We start from the raw sequence: 21,651 nt of genomic DNA, 5'->3' as shown, positions 1-21,651 counted from the left end.
CCGCGACACTTCACGGCTTACACATTATGCATTATAGCGTGTATTAGCCTTTAATGGCTTATTATAAGTCTCTTGGTAAGAACTAAATGCTGTATAGTATCTCTATTAAGCAACATTCAGTAGGAGAGAAGACACACCCATACAGCCAGCCGGATAGAGCCGATGACCATTGGTTGGTCGACTTGAGGGTGTGAACCTAGTGACCCTTCATTCGCCCAGACATTGGTCAGCTCAATAGGCCCCTCCTCCAGGGCAATGGAACGCCCCTCGAACCCAGGCATTTCGTAAAGCAACCAGCTGCAGATAAAAGACAAATAGGGGCAGATAAACAAAACACAACGTATGAACACAACTGACTTGTTGGAAAAATGTGACAGACCAATTAAGTGTTTGTCTCTATTTCATTTCACTTCACTTCATCCTGTCAACTGTCCGGAATCCAGAACCTGTTTGGCCAACTTACTATCCAATCCTAAACTCCGCTCCGCGTATTTTGCATGACAAGCAATAACAACGGTAGGACTGACTGGTTTCCTGTGAATTTGTCTGTACATTGTTTGTGCATGTCCGATTCAACACGTGCTGTAGGACAGTAACTCTGGGTGGTCGATGAATAAAAATGAAGAGATATAACTGATTAAGAGGCAATATAATTGTTATCATGTCCGCGCATGGTATTTCCTGCCATGAGTCATAGGATGATATTTTAACCCCTGGAATGACTAAGCTGGGCATACCAAATATTCTCTGCCAAGAAAGTTCTATGCTGCATGTGATCTAAATAGGATTTCTACAGATGCAAGACAGAGCACAAAAAGCTATGTGTTTTCTCTAGGTAAACAGGCTCTTCCCATTTCCAGACCTGGCTTGAACTTTGAGAAAGCGAATAATTTTCTCAGCAGTTAATAAGGGCCGGTTCTGGCTGTGCGACTCACCATCCTCTCACCACCTTAACAGAGATCACAGGAGACAGCCGGAGATGCGTGGCATCGACCACATCTCTGAAGACTTCGTAGGCCTCGCCACTGAACTGGCCATGCTCAAACAACACCATCTAAATCAAAAGGAACAGGGAGGCCATTTGGTCATTTTAAACATCAAAAGAGGAAAAAGTCATGCTGTTGTAGCCTCATTTTCCGACGTTTTGTGATGTGTTCATAAGAACATCACGTGATTTTCAGACGTTTTGCGATCTGTATATCTGAATATCACAAGCGCAAAGCGGAACTTAGAGAATCTAAGGCAGATGATTTCCATGATGACTCAGTGGATGACTCATTAAGTCCCTGACTTTGTGGAGCGACAACGAGAGTTTGTTTGGATGTTTCCACCACTCATTTTCTTATGTAGACAGGGAGTCTTTTGAGACCTATAACTTTTTCTCCAAATGAGTCTTGCATGACAACACATGAAAAAACGACAATACAAAGTCACTCCTGAACAAAACACAATACAGTAAAACACATCACAGCCCCCACCCCCAGAAATAATCAGTTACATTTCTTCATTAGTAGGTCTCCGATCAACATAACAGATGGCCAGAGTGGTACAAGAACATTAACATAATTTTTTACTTCTTTCCAGCAAGGTGGTGATTAAAAACTAAAAGCGGATTTAGCCAACTCAGTTAACACTCAGACAGCAAAACCTGCTTTCAAAATCCTTAAAATCTTAATTTGTCTGAGGTTCCCACATATTAACTCTCTAAATAACTATACAAACCCTTTTTTTTCTGACAGTATTGAAAAACTATGTATGTGAAGATTCTGTAAGAGAATACTGTGCTAAGTATTCAGCTTTAGTGCTCTCGCATGCAAACATAGTTAGTGAAAATTGGAGCCCGAAGAATATGAAGTACCCGTTTAAGTGCCCCCCCCCGCCCCCTCACATTCCTCAACGCAACGCTTTACCACACAGTCAGAACGCCTCTTGGCAGTACGGAATATCTTATTCTTAAACATATCCAGCTGTAGGTTTGTGTAGCTTCTTTCTCTTGTAGCCTTGGCCCAACATGAAACCATGCAAAGCACACAATTCTCAAAGCAAAATGGAGGTGTCATGAAAGACACCTTACTACCTATAACTCCCAGAGAAATACACTGGGCACCAGCCCACTGACAAAGAAATAATCAGTCTAGAATTTTAATGGTAGGTTTATTTGAACAGTGAAAAAATCCTGAAAAACGCTTGTCAAAAATGTTATAAATTGATTTGCATTTTATTGGGTGAAATAAGTATTTGATCCCCTCTCAATCAGAAAGATTTCTGGTTCCCAGGTGTCTTTTATACAGGTAACGAGCTGAGATCAAGAGCACACTCTTAAAGGGAGTATTTTAGAGACCTGTCCAAAGAAGCAATCAATCAGATTCCAAACTCTGACCAAGACCAAAGAGCTGTCCAAGGATGTCAGGGACAAGATTGTTGACCTACACAAAACTGGAATGGGCTACAAGACCATTGCCAAGCACTTGGTGAGAAGGTGACAATAGTTTGTGCGATTATTCGCAAATGGAAGAAACACAAAATAACTGTCAATCTCCCTCGGTCTGGGGGTCCATGAAAAATCTCACCTTGTGAAGTTGCAATGATCATGAGAATGGTGAGGAATCACAGTACTACATGGGAGGATATTGTCAATTATCTCAAGGCAGCTGGGACCATATTCACCAAGAAAACAATTGGTAACACACTATGCCGTGAAGGACTGAAATCCTGCAGCTCCTGCAAGGTCCCCCTGCTCAAGAAAGCCTGTCTGCAGTTTGCCAATGAACATCTGAATGATTCAGAGGAGAACTGGGTGAAAGTGTTGTGGTCAGATGAGACCAAAATCGAGCTCCCTGGCATCAACTCAACTCGCCTTGTTTGGAGGAGGAGGAATGCTGCCTATGACCCCAAGAACACCCTCCCCACCGTCAAACATGGAGGTGAAAACATTATGCTTTGGGGGTGTTTTCTAGGAGAAGATCTGCAAAGAGGAGTGGGACAAAATCCCTCCTGAGATGTGTGCAAACCTGGTGGCCAACTACAAGAAATGTCTGACCTATGTGTTTGCCAACAAGGGTTTTGCCACCAAGTACTAAGTCATGGTCGAATACTTATTTCAATTTATAACATTTTTGACATTTTTTCTGGAGTTTTTTGTTGTTATTCTGTCTCTCACTGTTCAAATAAACCTACCATTAAAAGTATAGACTGATCATTTCTTTGTCATTGGGCAAATGTACAAGATCAGCAGGGGATCAAATACTTTTTTCCCTCACTGTAGGGAACGGGCCGCCATTCAGAACACATCTGGGGTCTTTCTAAATGCCAGTGTAAAGAGGCGTTTACCTTTCCTGGGCGTCTGTGGAATCCATTCACTCTGTCTCTCTGCAACATAAATTCAGCACAAGTTCATTATCCAAACACTAGATTGTTTTCCTCAGTGTTATTAAATCCAGATTCCAGAGTTGTTTGTCAAACACACACACACACAAAACACTCTTACATGTCCAATATGAATTTCAGCCAGTCCATCTAGGTGCGTTTTGACTTCCGCTGTTATGGATGGAGGAATCGGAGACAGACTTGGAAGGAGTCCAGGCCTGATACTGACATCTCTTACACCTACACCGCCTGGTGGCTTCATCCCAACAACCTGTTACAGTGACCAATTAACCATTACAGATCAATTAACCAATTAACAATTACAAACCAACTGACCATCACAAAACCAGCAGAAAAAAGGGGCAATGTGGGAGCAATTATATATTCTGGTATAAAACTGACTGAAAAAACAATATAATTGTTAGCATTTGTCCAATTACTTTACTGCAAGCCGGCGGTATGAGATTATGTTGGACTGGATTCAATTTAATTTTGGGTAGAAGATACACTACAATATCATCTAGTCCCAAGGGAAAGCGCTAAAAATTATAAACTAAAACACTTATTTCCAAAGCAGTGCTCGATGTTGCAGCCATACACAAAGTGTCGTATTATTTGTCATTGACGGTATAGAGGTTTGTCTTTCATACAATTCACTCAATGTTTTTGTTAACTGAACAGCTTATAAAAACATCTCAGTGGCATTGTTTGCCCAAACATCTCCTTCAGCGCCCGTAAACCCGGGATGCCAATAGCCTATCCACCTGGGAGTACCAATAGCCTTTCCACGTATTTGCAAATGCCAGCATAGTTGCACATCTGAAAGTTTAACTCCTTGTGTAGCATTTGGACTAAACTACCAGGTGTGCTACTACTGCAATAGAATGAGTATGGGAATTTGGCTGGTAGTTTTCAAAGAACAGGTTTGGGAAACACTGCAGTTGGCATGTTCAAAAGTGAAGATTCAACATAATGCTGTGGGACACAAGCTCTACTCCATAGAGTTAGGAGCTGTGTACAAAACTGACCTCTGATAGGAGTAGTTCCTGCCCTGTGCTCAGCTCTAGTCTCACAACAGGCTCCTGTGGGGGAAGGTACTTCTCTAAATACTCTGGCAGCTTGATGTCGTTAAAGGAGGGGAGCGGAGGGCCTGAGTCACTGGCCACAGATCCCTGGGCATCGGGCCCATTCCTGAGTTTCTGGAAGTTAGCTTCACCAGGGGAGACTGGTGAAGGGCCGGGCTGTTTAGCGGATGCCTGGCTGAGCTCCCGAGAGAAGGTGAATGAAGTCTGGGATGGCCTTTCAACCGGTGAAGGACCAGGCTGGAGGCGAGGGGACTTGGTGGGCGATCCCTCCCCATCTGAAGTGGCATTCAGCTGGGGTTGATCTCCGGGCCTCTTGCCCCGTGTGGTGGAGCTTATCAAGCTACTGAGAATACAGCTACCCTCCAAGCGCGATGGACGGGATTTCACCACCGTCACTTGCTCCTCTTTCTTCTCCTCCCGATCACCCTCGTCTGTGGTCTTCTCCCTCTCCAAGAGTGGCCTGGAGTGTGTGTCAAGGCTCTTTAATAGCATGCTGCCCCTGTCTATCAGGCTGGCTCTTGCCGGCTTCAGCTCCCCCTTTACCTCGTTGCTCTTGAGCTTAGTCAAAAGACCCTGGGTCGTATCAACTGAGAACCTCTTCTTGCTCAGGCCAAACTGGAACTCCTCGGGGTCAAAGGGCTTCTCGAAACGGTCCTCCCGAATGGCGGGCAGGGCGAACGGTGGCTTGGGGTGATGTGAGTGGTGGTTCTTCCGCGGCGGCAGTGAGAAAGGCGTGCCGAGGCGTTTGATGTTCTCAATGAAGTCGTCGTCCAGTTCTCCAGACGTGTCCAAGAGGTCGCTGTCACTGACCGACGAGCTGAGCTTGGTTTCGGGGGGGCGGAGGTGCTTTGGCTTAAGGAAGCGTTGGTCCACGTCCAGCCAGCTGGATGGGCTGTCCCGCTGGGGGGGCAAGACACCGCCGCTGTCCCCCTGTAATGGAAGCTTAACCAGGGCAGGATGCTGGGAAGACTCTGGGAAATGTCTGGTGGTTTCAGCAGAAGATGGTATTTTCTGAGCTTTATCTGGACTAGTGAGCCATGCTGATTTGTCATTGGTTTTCTGGGGCTGTGTTACTGGGCATAGTTCACCATTCCCGATCAGTGGAGGCTTTAATACCATTATCACTGGCATTTCATCAGCTGTCATACTACTAGTAGATGACTGTTGTTTGTTTGCTTTCTCTTTTCCACCCTCCACCTTTCTAGTGGGCAAAGTAATTGCTTTTTCCAAGTCCCCACTCTCTGATTGGCTTGGCAGAGTGATCACTTCCTTCATAGCCTCAGATTTGTTTTCCTCTGGGACTACACACTTTACAGTTGAGTTCTCCTTCCCAACATCCAGCCCCTGACTGCTCTTCGGCTCCGGCCCAGGGAGATTCCCATTTAGTGCGTTCAGACGTAATTTCTCCCCTTGACTTGTCTGTCCTGGGGCTTTGGTCTCCAAAGGACTCTGAGGGGAATCTACCACTGTAGGTTTTGAGGCCTCCGTGTCCTTCCCTGCTACTGGCACTGTAGTGGTTGGCTTTAAAAGGGTCAGTTCTGAGGCAGCGCTCATTGCATTTGTCAGTTTGTCATGGCTAGATTTATCTGTTTTCGCCTCAGATGATGTGACATGCTTCTCTGAGTCCCAGCTTTGTTGCTTTTTTAACAGAGTGTCCTGATGGCAAAATTTGATTTTATGTTCAGGCACGTGTGTAGACAGTCCTTCTGTGGGATGCTCGGCCGCACATCTATCACTCTCTGTTCCCTTTGTTGTCTCATTGACCAGAGTGGCAACATGATTGGCCGACTGAAAATGCTGTGTCGGAGTAAGTGAGGCTGGAGGCATGATAGGAGTTAAAGTCGGTGCGGAGGCGGGATCTAACTGCTCCAACACTGATTTGGGTGAGACTGCCGTCATAATGAGCTTTGGGTCCTTTGACTTGATAGCGACTGTCTCCGGGGTGTCTTGTCTATTGCCTGAGGGCAAATCCTTTGTGTCACCTTTATCTGTCTCCGCTGTTTTCTCCTCAGGACTTCTTGATGGGTCAACTTCATTGGGCTGGACAAATGAGCCCTGCTCCAAAGGAGTGAGATCTTGGACCTGGGGTATTTCTTTCTCAGGCATAAGTGAAAGCAGGGCTGTTTTGTTGTTCTCCTTGGAAACATGTGGTTCTGTCTTAACCATGGACGTCTCCCCAGAGCTGCTTCCCTGTGTCTTTTCTGGCCTAGAACCATGTGATGGTAGAATGTCAACAGTGTTGCCAAGGACAGGGCCCTGTGTTTTATTGTCCCCGTTTCTCTGCTCCTCTGAGAGAGCTGGTTTTTTACACACTGCTTCCTGGACGTTTTCCCCAACTGACTCTTTTTTTAACTCTGATTCAGTGTCTACAGACTGACCAGAGGCCGGCAACGTGACTGTCTTTACATCCGGCTCAGGCGCAGTAGGCATTTTCTTTTTCATGCCTGTCTCTACTTGTTCACTTTCATTCTTACTGGCTGTTTGTAGGCTGTTTTCAATCAGAGAATGTTTTTTAACAGTTGATTTAACGTCTACAGACTGACGAGAATGTGGCGATATGACCATCTTTGCCTCATGCTCAGACTCAGCAGCCATTTTCTTTTCAGTGTGTATTTCTTCTTGTTTACATTCAGTCTTTCTGGCAGTTTGCCAGCTGTTTTCATGGACAGGCTCTTTTTTTATATCTGCTTTCAATTCTACAGACTGACTACATTGTGGCAATGTTGTGGTCTTAATCTTCTGCTCAGATATAGCAGCCATTTTCTCTTTTGTATAGGCCTCTTCAAATTCACTATCAGTTTTACTTGCTATTTGTGGGCGGTTTTCAATTAGTGATTGTTTTTTTAAATCTACAGATTGACTGGAATGTGTCAATGTGATCCTCTTTATCTCCGGTTCAGGTGTTTCTTTTTGTTTACCTTCAGTTTTTCTAACTGTTTGACGTTTGTTTTCATGGACAGACTCGTTTTTAAAATCAAATTCAACCTCCACAGATTGACTACGTTGTTGTGACATTATGTTCTTTACCTGCTGCTGACAAGTTGCCGCCATTTTCTTTTTTGTCCCTGAATCCCGTTTACTCTCTTTTTCACTGGCAGTTTGCTGGCTGTCTTCACTGACTGGCAGTTTTTTAACATCAGATTCAATGTCCACAGATTGTCTAGGTTGTTGTGATGTTACATTCTTTACCTCCTCCTGAGAAGCAGACACCATTTTAGTGTTTGTGCCCGTCTCTTGTTTACTTTCAGATTTTTGCGGGGTTTGCTGGCTTTTCTCACTTACTGACTGTTTTTCAACTTTTGTTTTAATATCTACATGTTGAATAGATTGTGGTAATTTGACTTTTATTACATCCTGCTCAGACACAGCAGACATCTTTTTGGTGCCTGTCTCTTGTTCACTTTCCATCTTACTGGCTATTTGCTGGCTGTCTTCACTGACTGACTGTGTTTTAACATCAGATTCAATGTCCACAGATTGTCTAGGTTGTTGTGATGTTACATTCTTTACCTTCTCCTGAGAAGCAGCCACCATTTTAGTGTTTGTGCCCGTCTCTTGTTTACTTTCAGATTTTTGGGGGGTTTGCTGGCTTTTCTCACTGACTGACTGTTTTTCAACTTTTGTTTTAATATCTACATGTTGAATAGATTGCGGTAATTTGACTTTTATTACATCCTGCTCAGACACAGCAGACATCTTTTTGGTGCCTGTCTCTTGTTCACTTTCCGTCTTACTGGCAGTTTGCTGGCTGTCTTCACTGACTGACTGTCTTTTAACATCAGATTCAATGTCCACAGATTGTCTAGGTTGTTGTGATGTTACATTCTTTACCTCCTCCTGAGAAGCAGACACCATTTTAGTGTTTGTGACCATCTCTTGTTTACTTTCAGATGTTTGGGGGGTTTGCTGGCTTTTCTCACTGACTGACTGTTTTTCAACTTTTGTTTTAATATCTACATGTTGAATAGATTGCGGTAATTGGACTTTTATTACATCCTGCTCAGACACAGCAGACATCTTTTTGGTGCCTGTCTCTTGTTCCCTTTCCGTCTTACACGCAGTTTGTTGGCTGTCTTCACTGACGGACTGTTTTTTAACATCAGATTCAATGTCCACAGATTGTCTAGGCTGTTGTGATGTTACATTCTTTACCTCCTCCTGAGAAGCAGCCGCCATTTTAGCGGTTGTGCCCGTCTCTTGTTTACTTTCAGATTTTTGGGGGGTTTGCTGGCTTTTCTCGCTGACTGACTGTTTTTCAACTTTTGTTTTAATCTCTACATTCTGAATAGATAGTGGTAATTGGACTTTTATTACATCCTGCTCAGACACAGCAGACCTCTTTTTGGTGCCTGTCTGTTGTTCACTTTCCGTCTTACAGGCAGTTTGCTGGCTGTCTTCACTGACTGATTTGACAGTTTTTTTAACATCAGATTCACCGTCTGCAGATTGACAAGGTTGTTGCGGCATTACCTTCTTTACCTCCCACTCAGAAGCAGCCACCATTTTCTTTTTTATACCTGTCTGTTTTTGTTTAATTTCAGATAGGTTATTTTCAACAACTGATTGTTTTCTTACATCAAAGACAACATCTACAGACTGACTAGGTTGTGGCAATGTTACCTTCTTTGCATTATGTTCAGAAGCAGTGGACATTTTCTTTTTTGTGCGTGTCTCTGGTTTACTTTCAGATTTAATGGCTGTTTGCTGGGTGTTTTCACAGACTGATTGTTTTTTTACATTTGACTCAATGTCTACAGATTGATTAGATTTTGGTGATGTGAGCGTCATTACTTCGTGCTCAGGTGCAGTGTCCATTTTCTGCCTTGTGCTTTTCTCTTGTTTACTTTCAGTTTTACTGACTTTTTGCTTGCTTTTTTCGCTGACTAGTTTCTTTTTAAAATCTAAATCAACATTTACAGATTGACTAGCTTCTGGTGATGTAATGGCCTTAACACCGTGTTCAGATGAAGCAGACATCTTTGTTGTGCCTGCCTCTTCCTGTTTGCTGTTGACGATCTCCTGCTCTGGGTGTCTCACGTCCTGTCTAATGTCACAGCTCAAATTGGCTGACTCTTCTCCTTTGCTTTTCCTTCTCTTGGATCTGGAGTTTTGCCTGCCGGGGGCTTTGGATTGTTGACTGACAGCATTAGTTGAGCACACCTGAGGGGTCAATGGGGTTGAGTTTGGATCACTCCCCCCTTTAGCTGAAATATTTAGGTCAATATTGGTAGGTGTCTTTGGTAAGTCCACCGTTTTAGTAGCCTCTTTGTCCTTTGTTTTGGAGTCTGTCTCATCTTCCTTAGGAAACAGAAGGACGGCTGCTTTGGAGGCATCTGCCTGTGGTTTGGATGTTATCCTTGCATTCAGGGAGGTTGGAGTAGAAGTATTCTCTGCGCTGGCCAGTTCATCCTGAATGTCCAGTTTTATGTTTAACACAGCAGGAGCAGGAGAAAATTTAGCATCTCTGGTAATTCCTGCCCCACCAGAAGTCAGTTGGAGCAGTGTTGTTTTGTCCCCCATCTTGTGAGCCTCCGCCGAGTTCTTCATGCGCTCCGGCATCAGTACTTTGTTTTGGATAGGAGGGGCCGATCTGGACCTGACGCTTTCACGTTCTAATGACTTTGCCCGCTGATTCGGAAGCTCTGCCTCTCTTTCTACATCTGTCCTTAGTCGCTCTGTGACTTTCCGAGCGGGAGAAACATTTGCGCTCCTCGGATTCGTTTTGCCGGGACTGGAAACCCCCGTTGCCCTCCCCTCGAACAGGCTGATCCTATCTGCGATCCGCCCAATAGGTCGAGGAGGGGTATTGGTTTCCTCATCCACTTTCTTCAGATGAGTTGGTCTGTGAACGAGCAAAGCAAGTTTGAATACACCAGTATTTTCTGTCTCGATGTGAACGAAATGTTTCAAAATGTTTCACTTGTAAAGTTCACTGCATTTAGTTTGACACACAAAAGTGATCGCAGTCTTTCACAGAATAGTAATTGAAGTGGAAATAGTGGTTGGAATGCCAACAAACGTAGGAGATATTGTGATACACCTCAAAGATAGCTTTCCCCCTATGGGTATAATATCATTATTTGACTCAAGAATCTTTTCCCCAGGCTCTAAACTGGTATTTTAGGTATTTAAATAGCATATTTGAGTTCTATAATGTTTAATCACAAAGTACCATAGGTACTTGTATTGATCAGGTAAAAATTTAGTAATTCAGGTAAAACCACTCACCTCTGCTCTGGTTTCAGATTCCCCTCATCCATTCCCTCTGAATCCTTTCTTGTTTCCATTCTTTCATTGCTAAAGCCCGGGGCTACGTGTCCACCATCTTCCACTGGACTCAGAGGCTGCTCCGGGTCGACAACCACTTTCTTTGCAAAGAACTTCACCTCGCCATGGGACACTTTCATGCTCCGCCGTTTGGACTCCGCACTCTCTGTGCGCCTCTCGACCCGGCACGGGCTGGCGTCATTGGACAAGTCCACGTCCCCTTCCCCGTCCACCACTGTCACCAGGGTGGCGTGTACTGGCTGGTCTTGGTCCTGCTGGGGGTTGTCTTGCCCCCGGCCACAGACGGAGGGACTATTGGCCCTCTGCGATATGCCTGAGGCCTGTTTGTCTTTAATGGAGGAGAAATGGGTGGAATCTCCGGGCGTGGGTAGGTTGTAGACTGATGATGTAGAAGCAGGCTGGAGTTTGGTGGGTGTGTTCTCCTGAGAACTGGTTCCTCCGTCTCCAGAGGAGCTCTTCCTGGAGCGCCTCTTTTTCCCCATTGTGTCTGTGACTCTGTCTGTGACTCTGTCTGTGACTCTGTCTGTGACTGACTTCTCAGGGATTATCTGTGAGCTATTCTGTGTCTCTGTTGGAGACTTACGCAGCACTCCCACCGGCGCGCCGTAACCGCTATGACATTTGACCCCGGGGGTGTGCTTCTCAGTCCTCTTGATGTTCTCTGATGAGAGGTCAACACTCTTGTATGACTTTGCTCTGGAGACACCCTGGATGTTTGTCTTCACCCGGGTGGTGGTGGTTTGGAGAACCCGGTTCTTTGTCTGGGCGTCAGTTCCGATCTGGGTCACACTGGTCTCCTCCAGGTACACATTCAGCCTCTTGCCTCCCTGGATGGGGGCTCGGAGCAGGGCCTGGGTGTGTTCCCCACGGTCAGAGTCCTCACAGGCCGCTCCCTTTTCAAGGCAAGATGAAAGCACACGTGTTGGAGGGCCGGAATTCCTCTCCGGGGCAGGATTCTGGCACGCTCCACTGCTCCGTCTCTGAGCCTCCTCCCTCTCCTCTACTCGAGAGGCAATCAGCCACTCCTCCTTGTCCCCAGGACCTCCTCCTCTGGGCTCTCTGTGGCTGCTGGTTGCGGAGGGAAGGCTGTCCCTGTGGGTAGACTGTCGGGCGTCTGTCTTCTTAAAATCCTTAGAGAGATTCCGCTTGGAAGACTGGGAATTTTGTCCCTCCTCTTGCCTTTCCCCTCTTTTCACAGGCTCCCCCTTGGCCCCCTGTTCCTCTGACTTGGGGCTCTGGCCGTCCGATGGGGAGTTAGATGCATCGTTACTGGAACTGCCGGGGTTCCCCCTCTCTCTCCAAGGGGAGAACCAGCTCCCGATTCGGCCCAGGACACCAGGACTGGTCACCTCGGGAGTCTGAGACTGTGTTAGTAGACAGAGAAATCCTTAGACATGTCTCTACACACACACAGACACACACACACACACCTCCAGACATCATACAGACTGCCGGTCCCAATACACATGCGTACATTGCACATGCACAAGCATTAACAGGTAACACCTGATGTCTGCATGTTATTACATATAATGACTTGTTATAAGCATGCATGAGCCTTTACATAGGCCTGTGTTACGTTGTGTTACGTCAATCTAATGCGGGATTGTCGAGAAAAAGCGTGCCCAGAGGGCCGAAATCAACCATAAACCAAGTAACGGAGGCCATGATAGGTGACATTTTATCAATTTATCAATTATCATATCTACACAGTTTGTGTTTGTTTAAAATAATTTTAAAATATAACAATTGCTTCACTATATATATATATGTGTGTGTGTGTGTGTGTGTGTGTGTATGTGTGTGTGTGTGTGTGTGTATGGAGTAAATTTTCAACTGAATGGCTATTATTTAATAAGGATAATATGATAAGAAAGCAGTGTAAAGGAGTCTGGATTATCAAGTTATCACAATGCATTCAGGCCTTAAGTCATGCCTTTACTGCATACAGTGCAAGTTAGAGGTTGGAAACCTCAGAAAAGACTCTCAAATAACTGGAATTTCAACTAAGTGAGTTTAACTCAAGGCATCTTATCAACTATTTCCCCCCTAAAATAAAATACATTAGGCTATACAACTGCGTCAATTTAATGCAGTAATACAATTATAATTATTCTCAAATACACTATTCTCAAAGTCGTGGTCAATTTGTATCAATAACTTTTATAATTATTATGGTCAATTTTTGGGTCCGTACTCTCCGACAAAACCCGTCCCGCGGCTGAATTGTCAACCGCTGACGTAGAAGTATGAAGTCCAAGTTGCAAATAAGAAAAAGGAAGGAAATGTGAGTGATTCCGCAGGTTATTTGTGCAGCTCTCAACATAATGAAAGCATGCAACAGCAGTAACTAACCATCCCTCAACTCACCCAAGAGCCAAGTACCATATCATTCAGAGTCTTTATGCCGCTTGTGAACATGTTTTAGGGTTTAAAACATTTAAACCTATAGATCATAAAACAGAAATGTAATCATCCTACAATAAGTCCTAATTAGCTTTGTGTAGCAAATAAACATGCACGGATGCAAATAATTTACATTTGAAAGCATTAAAACTAAATAATAAGTAAATATATAAACTAAACTAAATAAAATGTTTTTTGTAGGCTAGACGAAAATAAAAGGAAAAAGACCTGAACGTTCAACTTCTACTCGCTTCACACGTCTGAAGAACAACTCACCAGATGGAAAACTTTTTTGTCCAATCCAAATTTGTGAAACCTGAATAAACAGCTGTACAGCCTATGCGGCGAAAATAACAGTATCACAAAACATTCATTATGTAGTGTGACTTCGTAATATTATTTCCATGTCTGACACAATGAACACACAGAACAAGAGACGGACGATGTGACAGCGGAATCGTAGGTACATGCACCGCCCGCGGGTTGTGTTGAAGTTAGTTAATTATTCTCGTGACGAGCGAGCGCGCGCACACGTAGCTTAATAGTAAAATCCCGTACACCATGCATCGGGAAATGACGCATTGGATTTGCTTGGGCTGCATTTGTTCAGGCAGCCCAATTCAGATTATTTATTCATACAATGTGATGTGATTGGTTAAAAGACCTATCAGTGGTAGGCGGTAGCCTACACATATCCGAATTCGGTTGGATGTGTAAACTAGGACCTGAATATGAGCCAGTCAAAATGTGTGCTACTGTTGGCGGGCTGCTATCTTTCCATAAGCATTTGAGGAATATAGAAACACTGCAAATACCCTGCTGTCCCAGGAAAACTTACAGATTTCGATTGTCTGTTTGTTTTGTACATTTGTTGTTCTAATTTTGAATAGATTGACAGAACATAGCCAGTTTTCCAGGCCACATGAATAAAAGTACCAGTAATGTACAGTTTGATAGAAATAAAATAAAATAGAAATGTCTGAATGGGTCTACACGTTGAGCAGACAATGTATTTGTTACATGCCCCAGACAAATAAATAAAAAAGTGTATTTGCATTCTTTAGATCTAAGACACGTAGCCTATCACGCATTGTACAGTCCTTGTGAAAACCCTTAGCGCCGACCAAAATGTCAGGGTGGCATTCCCCACTTTTTCGCCTTATTTTACACGCCCAATGTATTTGTTGGACAAATTCACAAGTTCAGACAGGCGCACGCCATACCCCAATTTAGTATAACAGTCTAATGTAAGAGAGATCTTACCATAACGCCCCGCTGTTGATTCTGTTCCAGTTTTCTCAGGAATTTCCAAGTGGAATGTGCACGGAGCCCTTTAAAAGAATAGCTCGTCCTTGGCCTCCTTGAGCACTCTGATGCGATGTTAACCCGTCTGAAGCACCAGTACTTTTTTTTTCCCAAAACCTGATTATGTAAAAATATTCCAAATGTCCTTCTCAAGAGTTAAGACAGCATTTGAATGAATTCCAAAACACTGCATTAACCATGTCGTTTGAGCGGTTTTTGTCAAAATAGTGCTGAAGGCTACAGGTGGAATCTGCCCATCCCAGGTCACACACCCCTGAAAGAAAGACTTGTGACAGCAGGTAAAGCATCTGTTGTGCAATACCTTTCGTCAAACACAGACATAAACACACAAAAAAAAAACAAGCAATGTCACAAACAATGTGACACAAACACACACACACAACCACACACAACCACACACAGTTGATACCTCTCCAGCCATGGGCAACACTGATTAATTATTTATATATTGCAGGTGAAACCTGCCTCTCTCCAACTCCATGAAACATTTAAACATGTTTTGCATCAACATTGTTATAACAAGGCTTGTTGGTATATAGCATAGGCCTAGCATGGGTAACAATTCATGTACGCCTTTAGATACCATTTGGTACCACTTTTCAGCGGTCCAAATATTAGTGTAGCTAAATTGTAACAGGTATTGTATTTAATTGTAATAACTCATAGTTACACTGGGCCATAAACCGAAGCAAAGCTCGCGGGGGTGTGGTGATGGCCAATATACACTCACCTAAAGGATTATTAGGAACACCCGTTCAATTTCTCATTAATGCAATTATCTAATCAACCAATCACATGGCAGTTGCTTCAATGCATTTAGGGGTGTGGTCCTGGTCAAGACAATCTCCTGAACTCCTAACTGAATGTCAGAATGGGAAAGAAAGGTGATTTAAGCAATTTTGAGCGTGGCATGGTTGTTGGTGCCAGACGTCTGAGTATTTCACAATCTGCTCAGTTACTGGGATTTTCACACACAACCATTTCTAGGGTTTACAAAGAATGGTGTGAAAAGGGAAAAACATCCAGTATGCGGCAGTCCTGTGGGCGAAAATGCCTTGTTGATGCTAGAGGTCAGAGGAGAATGGGCCAACTGAGTCAAGCTGATAGAAGAGCAACTTTGACTGAAATAACCACTCGTTACAACCGAGGTATGCAGCAAAGCATTTGTGAAGCCACAACACGCACAACCTTGAGGCGGATGGGGTACAACAGCAGAAGACCCCACCGGGTACCACTTATCTCCACTACAAATAGGAAAAAGAGGCTACAATTTGCACAAGCTCACCAAAATTGGACAGTAGAAGACTGGAAGAATGTTGCCTGGTCTGATGAGTCTCGATTTCTGTTGAGACATTCAGATGGTAGAGTCAGAATTTGGTGTAACCAGAATGAGAACATGGATCCATCATGCCTTGTTACCACTGTGCAGGCTGGTGGTGGTGGTGTAATGGTGTGGGGGATGTTTTCTTGGCACACTTTAGGCCCCTTAGTGCCAATTGTGCATCGTTTAAATGCCACGGCCTACCTGAGCATTGTTTCTGACCATGTCCATCCCTTTATGACCACCATGTACCCATCCTCTGATGGCTACTTCCAGCAGGATAATGCACCATGTCACAAAGCTCGAATCATTTCAAATTGGTTTCTTGAACATGACAATGAGTTCACTGTACTGAAATGGCCCCCACAGTCACCAGATCTCAACCCAATAGAGCACAGGTGTCAAACCGGTTCCACGGAGGGCCGAGTGTCTGCAGGTTTTCGCTCTCACCTTGTACTTAATTGACTAATTAGGTCACTAATTGGTTTGTTTCTACCGCCACCTGGTTGTTTAGGTCTGAACTGGGAACCAATTTATAGGAAAACCCAAAGACCTGCAGACACTCGGCCCTCCGTGGAACCGGTTTGACACCCCTGCAATAGAGCATCAATATGGGCCAACATTTCTAAAGAATGCTTTCAGCACCCTGTTGAATCAATGCCACGTAGAATTAAGGCAGTTCTGATGGCGAAAGGGGGTCAAACACAGTATTCGTATGGTGTTTCTAATAATCCTTTAGGTGAGTGTACAACGGCTATGAGCTGTCCTTAAACACAACTCGGCGCACCGCCTTAAATGCTACGTGCACAAGTAATCGTGCACAACTCCGCTCGCTCAACTCGCCAATCGCTCCATCTCTGGTGAATAATAATTTTAGAATAATATATCTATATGAAGCCAGGGAAGCATCATAAATAATGGGGAAACCGGACACCGCAATTATAAGTTTCTCTCTATTTTTATCTAACGAGAGACTTTTTAAAGGGAACAGACTTCAAGACGCAGAGAACATCTGTCCAGACATTGGTAGTCGCGGAACTCCGTCACAGCCCGCTCGCTGGAAATGAAGTTGAAAATCTTTCAGCTCTCCACTGTCGCTGTCGCTAGGGGATTTAGTCTCAGAGAGTAGCTCCGCCCACTGTCCCCGTGATTCGCTTGTTCTCGTTGGAAATGAGAGCGTGTCTCTTTGAAGCTCTAGCGAGCGGACAGTGTGCGCGTAGGGGTCTAGACAGAGCTGCTGTTCCTGGCGAATGCCTGTCAACACTAAGACGTGTCCATCACAGCTGACCACTCCACGCTAACCCCCTACCGGAGCGCTAACAATCTCGTGGGGACCCTGTACAACTTCCTGTTATTTTTCTGTAAAACATCAAAGCAGTGACTCACTCCTGCAGACTCTTGCTGTGTGCCTTCCCTCTAAGGACCATGACGGCTCTGGCATACTAAACAGGCCTGGCTGGTATGCGGCGCGCAGTATTTGAGCACCTGGTCACCACGATGCAGCTTTACAGGGATTTAGCAGTGACTTGGACCACTGTGCCACTACACTGCCTTTCAAACATTTCTCTCTCAAACCCAGGACCACTGACTGACAGGAGCTATGTCGTCAGATGTCAGCAATTACAGCAAATAGATGACATTTGTATGTGCCATCGGCTAGCAAAGCAGGACCTTCTTCGTCTGGGTGCCTGTTATTTTTGAACGGCCTTTTCTTTCTCCTGAGAAATTTCGTTTTTTAATTACAATTTCTCTGCGGTATAAAACTGAATTGCTTTAACATATTCAGAACATGATCAGTCACCCATTTTCATTATTTATTTTAGTACACATTGAGGCTATCGGGAGCAATTACTTAGCATATTTTATATTGGTCTGCTGTCCATGAACCATGGGGGAAGATCATCTGCCAGTAATTTAGTGTAGAAATGTTTTGCTTTTATTTAGAATTTTTCCTGAGTGCCTTTGAATGTTCGACATTTGGAGTCAAATCCATGGGAGTAAATTGAAAACACTCCGTGTGAGACAGCAAAAGGGTTGCCTTGACCTCTTGCGGAAAGGTTGGTCACCCGCAGGCTAGTTGGTGTTTGCTGGCTGGAGCGTGAGCGTAGGATCTGGCCCTTGTGTCCTAGCTGGGCAGGCATTGTGATGGAAAGCTTGGAGAAATGCGCATAAAAAAAAACAGTCCTGATATTTGACTCAACCGAGCCTGACAATAATTGGGTACAATGAAATTGAGAAAGGTGAGTGAGCAAATGTATTAAGAAAAACAGGTGTTTTCAGGAATCTTTTTTATGGTCCCTGGTTTAAAAAAGGACTTCAAGACCACGGTGCAGACCAATAGACCAGTGAGGGGAACTGGCCCTCCTAACCTTCACACTATGACCCTCCATTCCACCTGGTGCACTTCCTTCTGACACTTCCTTGACACTCTTCGAGGAGCATGGGGTCGAAATTACAAAAATGGCCTCCCAAGATAAATGTCTGCAGGGGAACTTGCACGCCCGTCCGAGTGGATGAGGCGCATCACGCAGGCAGAAAAGGGGCAGTTGCATTGTCCCAAGCCCACCCGGGGGGTTTATCTGGGCACGTGCCTGCAGCTACCATCAGCATCACCATCCGAATAAACACAACATTTGTCTGGTATCTAAGGGGCTCTGCCATACTGAACTAATAACTCATACCGTTTACCGAGTTGTATGGGACAATCAATCATTTACTGTGAGTGAGGGAGGGTCCAAATGAAGGTTTTCCTCCCCAACTGTAAAAGTTATTCACATCCTCCCACTCATACAGTTCGTAAAAACACCAAAGGTACCTCCTAAATAGCTGTAGTGAAACGTTTGACCACCTTCCTCCATTTTGGACCAGCCCTCCTCCAACAAATTGTCCCTAAACACTCAACAGCCTATCTGGGCATAAACCGTAGCCTGTGAGCGTCGAAAAGAAACCCATAAAAAGGACAACAACTTGAGCCGCATGTTTAGAAGGCGATTCAAGGTCCCACTGTTCAGCAGGAATTAGGACAATGTGGATGTAATTCCAGGAGGCCCCAGGCTGTGAAATGGAGAGCCACAAGACCCGGATACATTCACCCAGTAGGACACAGTGACTTTGAATACATGCAAAAGGAAATGCGTGATGTGTAAACCGACTTTCCCGTTTTACTACGCCGTGTGTAATAGAAACGACTGTGTTTTGGGTGTACGTGTGCTGACGCGACGAGAGGAATTTCCATGAAAATGGATAATAGAGACCTAGTGATAGATTGTGTAGAAGTCTGTTTTGGAGGTTTACCGACGACACTGCTGTGAGCTAGGATGTAAGAATCAGACACAATGACAGCAGGGCGCAGGTGTCCCAAGTGGCAACGTATTCCCTATGTAGTGTACTATTTTCAGGGCTTATGACTGGTCAACAGTAGTGCCCTATGTGAGGAACAGGACGGAACTGAGGACTCAGGGAAACTGGCAATGCATATTCATGTTTGGGAAATTAAAATTCCACTGAGTTTACCACCACTTTGTTGTCTGTTTAATGACGGGTGAAGACAATTTCCTCAGGGAGCGAGCCACCCAACCCTGCCATACTGCATTCTCGTTACGACACAAATTGTTTACCGTTTCTTATTCTTGCTGCCTTATAAGCCTAAAAGAAAGAAAAAGGCGACGCTGCAGGTTTAGCCTCTTACTAATGCCAAACATGCAATTTGTCCAGCCTAGAGGGAATCCAGAAAACACCACACCTTTTACGGCACATTCACTGTTGACCAAGACTTCCCTGTCACAGCTCTTGTGTGACTGTCAGTCACAGTAACGGGGGACAGCCGTCCCTCTCAGACTCAAGATGCCGCTATACGATCAAATTCATTATTTCTGTGTTCGTAGTAACCGGGGCCTCTCCAGGTTGAGGCTAGACTCATCCATGAATAAAAATAATAATAATTAGAATGGATGATTCTGAGACGTGCGTGTGCGTACGTGCGTGTGTGTATGGACGGTGCTGTACGGCTAATGTGTTGGTCAGATGGTAAATGTTCAACGCATAAACAACGCATGCTCTTGAATTCAACATGCCTTGATGGAATTTGTACATTTTCACAGGCAAAAAGTTCACTTGAGTTGTTCATCTGACTTCCGCCTGCTGAATGGGAGCCGACACTCCGGTGACACGAGAGCAGTAAACCACTCCCATGCCAGGGCATCTCCCCGAGCGGCAGTGCTGTCTCTGGCTTTTTGGGGGCCCTATGCTAAATTTGATTGGGGGCTCCCTCTTCACTATTAAGTCCTTGGTTCTGTTGCCTGCCACTATGCCTTTGAGCAGAGCAGTTAACCCCACATTGGGGAAACTATAAAAAAAATTATCTGGGTGTCCATCTATCCTCTGGTGATCCTCTGACACAGTAAGATAACCGCTGACTGTTGGACTCTAACAAGCCAGCTGAGGTAATGTAACACCGCAGGTCCCAGGCTGAGGACAGGAACAGTCTACCATTTAACTGAGCAGCAGCGGGCCACTACTTAGGGACACTAATGAAACATTGCATTTTAGAATACTGTGCAGGAACTTTAGAGTAAAAACAGCGGTTAACTCTGCACCCTCTGGGATGGTTTCCTTCACACAGATTAGGCTGGGACTTAAATGAAAGGTCAGCAGAGAATATTCAATGAAACTAGGTCCAGGAAAGCGACCCAGTGAGCAAAAAGTGGTACGATTTCTTTTAAACCTCTTTTCTTCCTGTGCTCACAGGCTACGATTTAGCCTGTGAGCACAGGTAGGCTGTTGAGTGTCCAGATAGGCTGTTGAGTGTTTAGGTACAATATGTTGGGGGAGGGCCAGTCCAAAATGGAAGAAGGTTGTCAAACTTTTCGCTACAGTTATTTTGGCGGTACCTCTTGTGTTTTTACGAACAGTATGAGTGGGCAGATGTGTATGAGTGGGCAGATGTGTATGAGTGGGAGGATGTGTATGAGTGGGAGGATGTGTATGAGTGGGCAGATGTGTATGAGTGGGAGGATGTGTATGAGTGGGCAGATGTGTATGAGTGGGAAGATGTGTATGAGTGGGAGGATGTGAATGAGTGGGCAGATGTGTATGAGTGGGAAGATGTGTATGAGTGGGCAGATGTGTATGAGTGGGAGGATGTGTATGAGTGGGAGGATGTGTATGAGTGGGAGGATGTGAATGAGTGGGCAGATGTGTATGAGTGGGAGGATGTGTATGAGTGGGAGGATGTGAATGAGTGGGCAGATGTGTATGAGTGGGCAGATGTGTATGAGTGGGAAGATGTGAATGAGTGGGAGGATGTGTATGAGTGGGAGGATGTGAATAATTTTTACAGTTGGGGAGGAAAACCTTCATTTGGACCATCCCTCACTCACAGTAAATGATTGATTGTCCCATACGACTCGGTTAACGGTATGAGTTATTAGTACAGTATGGCAGAGCCCCTTAGATACCAGAAAAATCTTGTGTTTATTTGAATCCCCATTCGCGGATGCCAGGATGCCATCTAGCCTTGGGAATTCGACATTCAATACAAAGAAATAATACATTTCAACACCGAACAAGACTATATTTAACAAAACAATTAACATGAACACTTTTCTCTCTTAACGTGTAGACATTGCAAACATCCCTTATGATGAACGTTTGTGACCAGGGATGGAAAACATGAACTGAATTTGTGCCTGGTGAAATATCACATGGCACAGAATTTTTTACCCAGGTTGGGAGACATTTTAGTGGACTGGTGGCCCGAAACCAAACAAGCATGTCCCCTTCTGTGATTAGAACAGCACACAAGACAGATGGGCTGAGATGATGGTGAGTATATGGTAGTTATTTGACATTTATTCAGTA

General features: G+C 44.6%; 1 protein-coding gene across 3 annotated transcripts in view; it reads right to left on the bottom strand.

Moving 5' to 3' along the window:
* The window catches only part of LOC105021679, a 47,575-nt gene that overhangs the window by 21,495 nt on the left and 4,429 nt on the right, over positions 1-21,651 (bottom strand). Inside the window, exons 1-8 of one of the 3 annotated variants that reach the window (XM_029125178.2) lie at positions 13,422-13,664; positions 13,110-13,185; positions 10,680-12,103; positions 4,395-10,293; positions 3,488-3,637; positions 3,331-3,369; positions 936-1,054; positions 138-297 (exon numbers count right to left, since the gene is read on the bottom strand). In XM_029125178.2, the coding sequence (XP_028981011.2) occupies positions 138-297; positions 936-1,054; positions 3,331-3,369; positions 3,488-3,637; positions 4,395-10,293; positions 10,680-12,103; positions 13,110-13,160 (7,842 nt within the window). In that variant the 5' untranslated portion in view covers positions 13,161-13,185; positions 13,422-13,664. Of the gene's footprint in view, positions 1-137; positions 298-935; positions 1,055-3,330; positions 3,370-3,487; positions 3,638-4,394; positions 10,294-10,679; positions 12,104-13,109; positions 13,186-13,421; positions 13,665-14,408; positions 14,670-16,553; positions 16,559-21,651 lie in introns of those variants that run through there. The other 2 variants (XM_034297090.1, XM_010889488.5) reach the window with 2 other exon arrangements.

The sequence above is a fragment of the Esox lucius genome, chromosome 14 (genome assembly GCF_011004845.1).
Source record: "Esox lucius isolate fEsoLuc1 chromosome 14, fEsoLuc1.pri, whole genome shotgun sequence".
In the NCBI taxonomy this organism is placed as follows: domain Eukaryota; kingdom Metazoa; phylum Chordata; class Actinopteri; order Esociformes; family Esocidae; genus Esox; species Esox lucius.
Note: the sequence above shows the minus strand (reverse complement) of the source record. Positions and strands in the feature narration are given on the sequence as shown.